The sequence below is a fragment of the Mastomys coucha genome, unplaced genomic scaffold, assembly GCF_008632895.1.
Source record: "Mastomys coucha isolate ucsf_1 unplaced genomic scaffold, UCSF_Mcou_1 pScaffold20, whole genome shotgun sequence".
Classification (NCBI taxonomy): Eukaryota; Metazoa; Chordata; class Mammalia; order Rodentia; family Muridae; genus Mastomys; species Mastomys coucha.
The window spans coordinates 126,946,862-126,959,481 of NW_022196903.1; the positions used below are offsets into that span (position 1 = coordinate 126,946,862).

Below are 12,620 nucleotides of genomic sequence, written 5' to 3' on the forward strand. Positions count from 1 at the left end.
TATATATATATATATATATATATACATACATGTCTCAAATGTATATTCAGCCTAACTTCTTACTAATGAGAATCCACTGAGAAACAAAATCTTAGAAATAAAATTTTCCCATCCCCTAAGAAGTGAATGGGCTCCTCAGACTGAACTACTAACAACGGGTTTTTAGTGAAGGATAACCCTGAACTAGGAAAGATAGCTGCAGAGCTGAGTCAGCTCCTGAGACACCTGGCTGGAAGAGGTACCAAGGCCAGAATATAGCTAGTTTCTAAACCTCTTCAAGGTCTCACCAAATGTAATGGAACTAACATAATAGCAAATATAATTGCACTAATGTTACTGTTTTGCCCCCTACTAGTCATATTAGACGTTTCCTAATCCTTCTGGAAAATTCCCCTAGCCCTGCTTAAAAGGATGCAGACTCCTTGGGTGCTCACCATTTTGATGAGAGGTAGCCACTGCATGCTAGTAGTTTCTGCAGAATAAATGCTTTTTTTATTTTGCATACCATTTGAGTCTGGGTTCTTCCTTCAGTGATTCTTGGACCCTAAAACTAAGAGTATCCCTTTTACCACCCCAATTCCAAATAACTATCTGTTCTGTGCCTGGATTTCATGTTCCCTAGTATATATGACTAGGACCATGGAAAATGGATAGCAAAGATGGTCCCAGTATATTGATGGTAAATATCTTATTGCTCTGAAAATCACTTTTTTGTTTGTTTTTTTCGAGGGTTTCTCTGTGTAGCCCTGGCTGTCCTGGAACTCACTCAGTAGACCAGGCTAGCCTCAAACTCAGAAATCCACATGCCTCTGCCTCCCAAGTGCTGGGATTAAAGGCGTGCATCACCACTGCCTGGCTCTGAAAATCACTTGATAAAATATATATGACTAAAAAAGTATAGACCTTTTAAAGTCATAAATTATTTATTAATGAAAGAATTTTCTGATATAGTAACATAATTATGCATTTAAAATAGTCAAAATAAAAATAGTGTTGCAAGTATGTTGTTGACATGAATATTAAATTAGCCACTTTCCTTAAACCAATATATTTTCACATTTTTTCCAACTCCCAAAATATAGAGAATGGAGAAGAGAGGGACAGAGGGAAAGGCAGAGGGAGAGGTCCTGACTTCTCACATGAAAACCTCTTTCTTTCTTTGGTTGCCATCTTCCACTCCAAGTGTGGAAAATATGGAGCCTGAACTATGGGTAAAACAGAAGTCTTGTGATAAAATACAAACCATTCTTTGCATGTTTCTTAAGTCCTTAGTGGCCAGGCAATAGAGCAGAAGTATTCTGTTATTTTCATTTTTGTAACTTTGTAACCTATACCCTTACAAATGCACACTGACCCAACCAAATTTCCTTAAACTGATATGGGCAGAACATGCAAAACAGTGGAAAAGTCATATCTTGGTCGGCATATCTGCATTGTGAGTTTGCCTTTGTTTCTTAAATCATTAGATTAATATTTGTGCTATGGTAAGGGCAAATGCATGCTCGCTAAGACTCACCAGAGAATTGCAGGAAAAAAATACTTAAGAAAATATGTAGATTAAATGCCAATCAGGAAATGTTCACCTTCTTGCATTTTCAGAGATTTCAAAAGGAGCAGCACAAAGAGAAGAAAGAATTTATCTGCATAGTGGACAACTCATGGGGTACTTGGTCACACAGTGACAGTCAGTGTTGTTATATGTCAAGCTTTCTATGAACATGGAACCTGTCCTTTACAACTTTGCCACTATACTAATAGATGTGGTGTTCATTTTTGGGAATCTGAGCAATGGACTTATAGTGTTGTCAAACTTCTTAGACTGGGTCACTAAACAAAAGCTTTCCTTAATAGATAAAATCCTTCTTACATTGACAATTTCAAGAATCACTCTCATCTGGGAAATATATGCTTGGTTTAAAATCGTATATGATCCATCTTCATTTTTAACTGGAATAGAATTCCAAATTCTTTATTTTAGCTGGATCCTCTCTAGTCACTTCAGCCTCTGGCTTGCCACAGTTCTCAGCATCTTTTATTTACTCAGAATAGCTAACTGCTCCTGGAAGATCTTTCTCTATTTGGAATGGAGACTTAAACAACTGATTGTGGGGATGTTGTTGGGAAGTTTGGTGTTCTTGCTTGGAAATCTGATAGAAAGGATTCTTAAAGAGAGGTTCTATCAATATGGAGGAAACACAAGTGTGAATTCCATGGAAACTGACTTTGCAAAGTGGACAGAGCTGACCTTTTTCAACATGACTATGTTCTCTGTAATACCATTTTCATTGGCCTTGATTTCTTTTCTCCTGCTAATCTTCTCTTTGTGGAAACATCTCCAGAAGATGCAGCTCAGTTCCAGAGGGCATGGAGACCCTAGCACCAAAGCCCACAGGAGTGCCTGAGAATCATGGTCTCCTTCCTCTTGCTCTATACTATGTATTTCCTCTCTCTTCTTATATCATGGATTGCTCATAAGCACCACAGTGAACTATTTGACATTATTGGTATGATAATGGAACTCATGTATCCTTCAGCCCACTCATTTATCCTGATTCTAGGAAATTCTAAATTAAAGCAAACTTGTCTTTTGATACTGAGCCATTTGAGATGTAGGCTGAAATGAGAGAATATCACAACTGCATATGGCAACCAAATAACTACCTGTTGTGTATTGTATGTTGCAAATAAATCTATGAGGTAGTAGTTCAAGGATTCCTTCCTTGACTTATTGTATCAAAGGAGTAATATAGAAGGAGCCTGTATGAGCTATCTTCTGTAACTAGGCAAGGCTTACATACAGTAGTGGGACTGGGACACCAAACCAAGCACACAACTTTCTACCTATAACCTATCCTGACTGCATGACATGCTCTGACAATGGTGGCTCAGAGACTGTGGGATTTGCCAAGCAATAGCTAGTCGAACTTTAGGCCCACTCCACAACAGTGAGCCCATGCCCAACTCTGCCTGGATGATGAGGGTCCAGAATCTTGATGATCCAGAGACCTATGGTAAACCAAACATTACTGGAAAAAAGAGAATCATGTTAATGATTGATCAAGTATTTCCTAATGACATTCTGATAGACTCATATATCTGTCCCTATTCCAATCATCACAGGAACTTCTTCCCAGCACCTGATGGGAGCAGATACAGAGATCTACAGCCAAATACTAAATGCATCTTGGGGAACTCCACATAAAAGTGGGAGGAAGGATTGTGAGAGCCAGAGTGGTCCAGAACACTAGGAGAACACAGATCACAGAATCAACTAAGCAGCACTCATAGGGGTTAATGGAGACTGAAGGGGCAATCACAGAGCCTGAATGGGTCTACACTAGGTCCTCTGTGTATGTTGTGTTTGTTTGGCCTAAGAGTTTTATTGGACTCCTTATAGTTGATAAGGAAGTTTCTGACACTTATTCCCGTTCCTGGGACCCTTTTCTCTATTTTGGGTTGCCTCACTCAGACCTCATATAAGGGATTCTGCCTAGTCTTGTTGCATCTTGTTACCTCATTTTCTGCTGATATCCTGGGAGATCTGCTGTACTCTGAAGCGAAAGAGTGGGGCAGTATATTTAGGGGAGGGTTTATGTGGGAAGGGGGAATATAGGAGGAGTAGAAGGAAGGGAGGCTGTGGTTGAGAAGCATTATATGAGAGAAAAATACATTTTTAAAATGGAGAAAAACAGCTTCTTTACACAAAATATACAACACTCAAAGAACAAAAGATATTATTGAAATCTACTTTTCGAAAGTCATTTAAATAGTCATGATGATGATGGTTTTTATGATTTTTATGTGTAATACTGACATTTTGAAATTGTGAAAGAAATCATTAATAGATTCAATTGTCTTTTTGAAAGTATCAAGAAGTAATATTAACAAAAGTAGTCATGCATTACCAGTTTTTTGTTAACTGCAAACATCTGAGTTTAGGCTCTCAATCACTAGCTTTAAACTAACTGGTTGGGAATCTGAAGTACCTAATTACCTGTGTGTATCATGAACCTGTGATTATTGGGTGAATTAAGGAAATCTGGAGCAGTTCTTTAAAATTTAAATCATTCAATATTGTTTTTTTTAAACAAAACACTGATGATAGTTTATGAATAGTAATTAAATTAAAAGATAACTACAATATAATCATGACTTTTCTTTTTAATGATACTTTTCATGTAAAAAACTGCATATTTTACTCCATGAGGATCTAAGATCAACAATTGATGTATGGGACTTCATGAAAATGAAAGTAAAGGCAAAGTACACCATGAATAGGGCAATTCAGCAACCTACAGATCAGGAAGAATACTTCACTAAGCCTACATCTTGTAGAGGTATAATATCCAAAATATATCAAGAGGTCAGGAAATTAACCTCCAAGAAACCATATAACCAATTTAAAAATAGAGTACATAGATAAATAGAGAATTCTCAACAGAGGAATCTCGAATGGCCAAGAAGCACTTTAAAGAAATGTTCAAAGTCCTTAGTCATCGGGAAATTCAAATCAAAAGGACCCTGAGACTCTACCTTTGTTTTAACCTTTCATTTTTTTTTATTTTGTCATATTTTTAAAATTCATAAAATACTGTAACAATAAAAATGAGCATTATAAAATAGTTTGATATAAAACAACCAGTTGATCGGTCTTATGTAGATGCTTGTCTACAGCAATACTGAAATACATGTTTTTCTCAATATAAATTTTAAATAACTCCAAACATATCAACTGTATATTTTAAAATAACACATCACTACTAGTATTTTTTATATGAACATAAATAGATAAAGTCTTTTTGTTTGTTTGTTTGTTTTGTTTTGTTTTTAGTAGAGCTTAAAAATCTTGGCTTTTACTGTGGTACAAGCCCAAAATAAGAACAAATTTTAGACATTGGAGTTCATTGTAATAAGGCCACCCTCACACCACCAAAGGATTTTACCTCCATTGTAGCTAAGCTAAGAGTTGACAGTTCTGCTGAGCCAAGGAATGAATTGTAGGCACGATTTTGGATACAGATTTCCTGCTATGGTCAAAGCTATTTGACTTGAGTGATTGTCTTAATTCTGAGCCCACAGAGAACAGGTTATATTCGTTTAAGAAATGGTGTGTGTATTAAGATGGTCTATCCATGAAGTCATTCGACAACTGTTTCAATGAACAATGGTTCTGCTTGGTGGGTGGCACAGACATTAGGTGAGGGTAAGAATCTGGTTCATTGGCTGTGATGATTTTGAAAAGGATTCATCTCAGAGATAAAGTAACTTATAAAGTCCTCTTCTTCAAATTTGATACAATAGTTACAAACATCAAGCAGAGCATCCAGTCTCTTTGTTGTTCTCTTACAAGCCACCTCCCAAGTTAATTGTCTACATTTCTTTTGGCTGTATAAATTTTTGAAATATGTAGCTGTTCTGAAAACCATAGTAGAGTATAAAAACATCAAATAAACGATCCTACTAATAGAGAGTCTGAGATAGGAGAAGTCTAATTTCAAGACCATTATATGGTACACAGCAAGACACTGTCACATACAAACTAACAGAAAGTATATATGGATTGTACAATGTTGGACCTATTTCTCCAATTACCAACTTAGGAGAGACCAGTACATGACAACCAACAAATTTCTAATTCCTCATATTTTTGGATTTCAATCAATTAGGATATGTTGGCAATATTAATTTTCATATTATTATATTAAGAAAAAGTAATTGATACTTCCTGTTATTTTTGTTGTTAAAGGTGGAATTAGGTTTGTGTTAGTTTGTTGAAAGATTACTTTTTTGCATCTTTTAGGGTGTAGTTTTACTCTTTATGTTGGTGTTTTTCATTTATTATCCTTTGTAGGGCTGGATTTGCGGAATGATACTGTGTAAATTTCATTTTGTCATGGAATATCTTGTTTTCTCCATCTATGGTAATTAAGAGTTTTGCTGGTTATAGTAGCCTAGGCTAGCATTTATGTTCTTTTAGGGTCTGTATGACATCTGCCCAGAATCTTCTAGCTTTTATAGTCTCTGGTGAGAAGTCTGGTGTAATTCTGGTAGGCCTGCCTTTATATGTTACTTGACCTTTTCCCCTTACTGCTTTTAAAATTCTTTGTTTAATGAATTTTGTGTTTTGATTATTATGTGACAGGAGGAATATCTTTTCTTGTCCAGTCTATTTGGAGTTCTACAGGCTTCTTGTATGTTCATGGGCATCTCTTTTTTAGGTTAGGGAAGTTTTCTTCTATAATTTTGTTGAAGATATTTATTGGCCCTTTAAGTTGGGAGTCTTCACTCTTCTATACCTATTATCCTTAGGTTTGGTCTTCTCATTGTGTCCTGGATTTCCTGGATGTTTTAAGTTAGGAGCTTTTTGCTTTTTGCATTTTCTTTGACTGTTGTGTCAATGTTTCCTATGGTATCTTCTACCCCTGAGATTCTCTCCTCTATCTCTTGTATTCTGTTGGTGATGCTTGCATCTATGACTCCTGATCTCCTAGGTTTTCTAACACCAGGATTGTCTCTCTTTGTGATTTCTTTATTGTTTCTATTTCCATTTTTAGATCCTGGATGGTTTTGTACATTTCCTTCACCTGTTTGGTTGTGTTTTCCTGTAGTTCTTTAATCGATTTTTGTTTTTCCTCTTTAACGGCTTCTAGTTCTTTACCAGTATTCTCAGGTATTTCTTTGAGGGAGTTATTCATGTCCTTCTTAAAGTCCTGTATCATCATCATGAGAAGTGATTTTAGATCTAAATCTTGCCTTTCTAGTGTGGTGGTGTGTCCAGGACTTACTATGGTGGGAGAATTGGGTTCTGATGATGCCATGTAACCTTGGTTTCTGTTGCTTATGTTCATATGCCTGCATCCTGCCATCTGGTTATCTCTAGTGCTACCTGCCCTGGGTAAATCAACTGGGGCCTGACCTTCTTGTGATCCTGGTTGTGTCAGAACTCCTCATAGTCAAGCTGTCTCTGTGATCCTATGATTCAAGGATCCTGTGATCCTGGGTCAGTTAGAGCTCCTGGGAGTGGAGCTTCCTCTGGGTGTTGTGGGAATGGCTGCAAAATTTTTTTTTGGTCTGCTCAGAGCACTGGCACAGACAGACTGGAAGCAACCCATGACAAAGGGCTGGCAGAGTTCCTGCTTGCTTGGGTCCTGCTGGTCCCAGTTACTCCTTGTGTTGGAACAGATGTCTCCTCCTTACCTCTGATCCTAGGATCCTGGGTGTGTTATACTGTCTGGGAGTGGAGCTTCCTCTGCATGTTGTGTGGAATTTGTGCCCAAGGTGTGCTTTGGACTGCTTGGTACCAGTCCAAACAGACTGGAAGGAACAAGTGCCACTGGACTAGTGGAGTTCCTGCTTGCCTGGGTCCCTCTGGTCCCAGTTACTCCTGGTATTGGGACAGATGTTGTATCCTCCTCGACTCTGATCCTCTGATCTTTGGCATGTCGGCAATTCCACCTTAAACCAATCAGAATGATTAAGATAAAAAAAAACTCAAGTGACAACACATGTTGGTTAGGATGTGGAGAAATAGCAACACTGCTCTGTTTCTGGTGGGATTGTAAACTGGTACAATCACTCTGTAAATCAATCTGGTGGTTCTTCAGAAAATTCGGAAATAGCTCTACCTGAAGATCAAGCTATATCCCTCCTGGGCATAAACTCAAAATATGTTCCACCATAACACAAGGACACAGTGCTCCACTATGTTCATAGCAGCTTTGTTCATAATAGCTAGAACCTGGAAACAACCCAGGTGTCCCACAACATAAGAATGGATACAGAAAATGTGGTCCATTAAAGAAAAGGAATACTATTCAGCTATTAAAAGTGAGGTCATCATGAATTTGTCAGGCAAATAGATGGAACTAGAAAATATCATCCTGGATGAGGTAACACAGACTGAAAAGTAGTATGTACTCACTGTTTACTGGATGTTAGACAAAAATACCCAGGGTACAACCTACAGATCATAAGAAGTTTAAAAGAGAGGAAGACCTAAGTAGGATGCTACAATTCCACTTAGATGGAGGAAGAAAAAAGCCATGCAAAGCAGAAGGAGTGAGGGACATGGGTGAGAGAAGGGAAGAAGGGGAAGGGAAAAGGGGAACAAGATCAGGTATGTGGGGAGGGAACAGGAGAGAAACCCAGAGGGCCAAGAGAATGAATAGAAATATACAACTTCTGGGGGTGGGAGCTGGGAGGATCCTTTGGAAAGTCCTAAAGACCTCAGATGTGGAAGACTCCTAGGTCTCTAAGGCTGTGAATTTATCCAAATTGCCCAACAGTAGTGGGAGGGAACTTGAAGTGTCCACCTCCAGTAGATAGACAGGGCCTCAAGTGGAGGGACTTGGTTACCAACAGTCAAAATTTCTGAGCCAGAATTGTTCCTGTCTAAAAGAAATGCAGGAATAAAAATGGAGACTGAAGGAAAGACAGCCCAGTGACAGGTCAAACTTGGGATCCATCTCGTTGGGGGGTTGTGGAGGGATTACCTAGGATTACTGTTACTGATGCTATGATGTGCTTACAGACAGGAGTCTGGCATGGCTGTCCTCTGAGATGCCCTACCAGCAGCTGACTGAGACAGATGTAGACACTTACACTCAACCAGTGGACTGAAGTTAGGAACCCCTATTGAAAATTTTGGGGAAGGATAGAAGGAGCCGAAGGGGAGGACAACCCCATAGAAAGAAGAGCAGTATCAACTAACCTGGGTCCCAGAGAGCTCCCAGAGATTGAGCCACCAACAAGGTCGCTTACATGAGCTGGTCCAAGGCACCGGGTGCATATATAGCAGAAAACTGACTAGTCTTGACTCAGTGGGAGATGTGTTTAACCCTCTAGAGACTTGAGGCTGCAGGAAAGGGGGATGTCTGGGAGTCTGGGGAAGCACCTTCTAGGAGACAAAGAGGAAGAAATATGGGATGAGGAACTTTGGCAAGGGGCACTGGGAGGGGTGTATGGCTGGACTGTAAATAAAATAATTAATCAATAAAAATTACTAATAATGATAGTTTGTGGATGGTATTAAATTAAAATTAAAATTTTAATTAAATTAAAAAGGCTAATGTGGGAAACTGCAATATAACCATGACATTTCCTTTTTTTTTTTTTTTTTGGAGTTTTTTTGAAAAGAAGTGTCATTTTTATTAGTTTGCACTTTTGCATCTGTGTGCCTCACTTTTAGTTCTGTTCTATTATTATTTGTCCTTTCCTTTATTGCATTTTTTTTTACTGGCCATTTCATTTACCTACATTTCAAGTACTATCCCCCTTCCTAGGCTTACCCTCCTTCAACACCCCCTATCCCATCACTCCTCAGACCCTAACCCACCCCTCACCTCCATGAGAGAGCTCACCCACCCACCTGCTCACTCCCTCATTCCTGCCTCAGAGCCCCAACACTCCCCTGTGCTTGGGCATCCAGCCACTACAGGAGCAAGGGCCTCCCCTTCCATTGATCCCAGACAAGGCAATCCTGTGCTACAAATGAAGCTGGACCCATGGATCCCTCCATGTGTATTCTTTGGTTGGTGGTTTAGTCCCTGGAAGCTCTAGGGTGTCTGATTGGTTGATATTGTTGTTATTCCTATAGGGTTGCAAACCCCTTGAGGTCCTCCAGTCCTGCTAACTCCTCCATTGGGCCCACTGTTCTCAGTCCAATGGTTGTCTGCAAGCATACACATCTGTACCAATAAGACTCAGAGGACAGCCACATCAAGCTCCCATAAGCAAGCACCATTTGGCATCTGAAACAGTGTCTACATTTGGAGTAAGTTATCTTATGTAGCAAAATATAATTTTTTTTTTTACCCATTTTAGTTATTTGGTTATCTAGTGACTCACCTAGGGAATCCTTTGAAGTGCATCATTTTGCCAGCTCTATGCTCATCAAACTACTTGTTGTCTTTTATTAACTGGGGAGACTTCTTGGTTTGTAGCTCTTTGGTACATAGTTTTGTGTATATTCAGTAACAGAAAATGATGATATCTAAAACTTCTCAAACTCTGTACTATGGCTTCTTTACTTTAGTTTTGTTGAATAATTTATTCTTATTTGTTTTGTTCATGTCATTTTGTTCTTGTACCTGTATAGTACCAGTGAGTAGAATTCCTGAGGACTATTTGATGTATTACTTTTAACAAAATAATTTGACATTTAATGCACAGGTTTACAATACTTGACCAGTATAAACAATACTCTTATTAATAATTGTGTCAGCATCATTTTCTTAAACAGGGTTTATAATTTCACATTTTATAAATCTATTTATTTTTTAATTACTTTCATTACTTTGTATTAATTATATAATTTGAACTGCTTATGGCAAGGTCTGATAAATCTCCTTATATATAGATATATATTTTTTAAAGATTTATTTATTTTATATATATAAGAATACCATTGTTCTCTTCAAACATACCAGAAGAAGGCATCAGTTCCTACTACAGATGGTTGTTAGCTACCATGTGGTTTCTGGAAATTGAACTCAGGACCTCTGGAAGAGCAGTCAGTCCTCTTAACCTCTGAACCATCTCTCCAGCCTATCAGATATATTTTAGTAAATGTTTTCTTTCGGCTTCTAACTTACCATTTCATATTCCTTATTGTATCTTTCAAAAGACAAGAATTAATTTTTAACCTTTGTGTGTGTGCCCAGTTATATTGTGTGATTATGGGTGCACACATGCCAGGCCTCACCCATAGAAGTCAGGTTATGTTGTGTAACTATGGGTGCACACATGCCAGGCCTTACCCATAGAAGTCAGATTATAACCTTGATTGTCAGTCTTTGTCTTCTACCTTATTTAAAGGAGAGGCTCTTTGTTCACAACTGGCTTTACCAGGCTAGCCAGGCCATGACTTTTTCAGGCTGCTCATCTCTCTGCTTTGTGTTTTACTACTGGAATATAGAAACTAAGGACACATGCTACCAGATCTAGCTTTTTCAGAGATTGCTGGGATCTGACCTCGGGTCCTCATGATTGCATGGTACATGCAACATCAATTGCTCCATTTCTGTACCAAGTATTTTATATTCATAGGGCTGGGGAAGATCCACATTAAAATAAGTCCTCAAATAAGCATACAAACAAAAGATGGGCAGAAATAAAATACTATTCAATTTGCTTAGAATTTTTAGTAAAATGTAAAAATTTATGTCTTTTAAGCAGTAAATGGATAAAAACTAATGAGAAGAATTTTTAATTTAAGCACGGACAAATGTTAATCCTAGGATGCTGTGGGCCAGCCAGTCTGGGCCTCCCTCAACCCATGGGAGAAATGGGGTCCTAGTCAGGTAGACAAGGCATAGGGGAAGAAATGATGGCAGAGACAACACACAGAAGTGCAGGATGTGAATGTATTTCTTAAAAACAGCATCAGATTTTTACAGTCATTACAAAAGTGAAATTAAAAATCTGGTAGCTCAGCAGTTGAGGTACATCTGAGGCCACCTGAAACACACTGGGTCTAAAGCAGCCACCTCTTCTGGACAGGTGCTGTACCACATCCCCACATCCCCCACCCCCGGCTCTAGGCCCGGGGCCTGTGGACTTCATGAGACTCGAAGATTGAATCTGAATGAATGAATCTAAGTCTAAGTCCTAGTCCATCTAAGTTTATGCACAAAGTGAAAACCAGGCTTAAATAGTACACAGAAAACAGGGCAAATGACAAAAGTCACATAGGCATATGACAGTCACATCAAGGTCAGTAAGATCACATAGGCAAGTGATGGTTACATCAAGGTTGGTAAGATCAGGTATCCAGGTGTGAAGTGGAAGAGCAGTAGTGCCCTATTTTGATATTCTCATGCTAATTGTCTGGGTCTGCTGAAGGCAAGCACCAGGAAGTTCCAATCTAGCAGTTCCTGAAAATGCCCTTAAGTGAGGGAAGCGCTTTGATTACCCTCTGGTATGTAAAACAGTTCTGTCTTCTGTTGGACTGCCCTGAGAATTCTACCTATGTTAATAGTAAGCAATGGTGCCTGACCTCTGTTGCTAACTCTGAGGGCATCCTATCTGATAAGGCAGCTTCCTCGTGAGAAATTCCAAGCTAAGGACAGCTTGGAAATAAATTAGGATATATTGGAACACTGTGCTGGCCAGGGAACTACGTCTTTTTTAGCCATTTACGAATCATTTCTTGGGGTACCTTTATGCCTGAATAAGAAGGCGTATTGACAATTGGAAAGACTATCTGGAACACATCTGAGTTAGGAGATGCCAATGACTGACTGAATACCCAGCAGGCACAGATTCTCTTTGAAGTCATAATGCCTCTTGTCCTTGATTAGGCTTTTAACCCTGATATTGCAGACTTTACTGGAGTAGATGAGTGGGCGTGGCATTAGGAATATAGAAAAAATTGGAAAAATAAAGGGTTATAGAAAATATTGGAAAATAATTTCTTAATTTCTTCATTTACAAGTCAATATATTCAGTTCTACATAAATTCTCTTATGGACACCATGCCATTTTATACTGGAAGAAAAATTAAAAGAGATTTAGAAACTCATTCAGTGTACTCTGATTAAAGAATTAAACAGACTCTCTGCTCCTCCCTGTTCCAGAGACAGCCGCATCTTTTTGTGCAGTGCCAGCTTCGTCCCGTAGAC

The 12,620-nt window shown here is 38.6% G+C and overlaps 1 protein-coding gene across 1 annotated transcript; it reads left to right on the forward strand.

The window, feature by feature from the left end:
• The first annotated feature begins 1,658 nt into the window (after window positions 1-1,658).
• Window positions 1,659-2,701, forward strand: LOC116098379 (taste receptor type 2 member 102-like). Its single transcript, XM_031381017.1, is given in 2 exon segments — window positions 1,659-2,388; window positions 2,391-2,701. Coding segments are annotated over 2 exon segments (1,041 nt in total).
• Window positions 2,702-12,620: the final 9,919 nt, after the last annotated feature.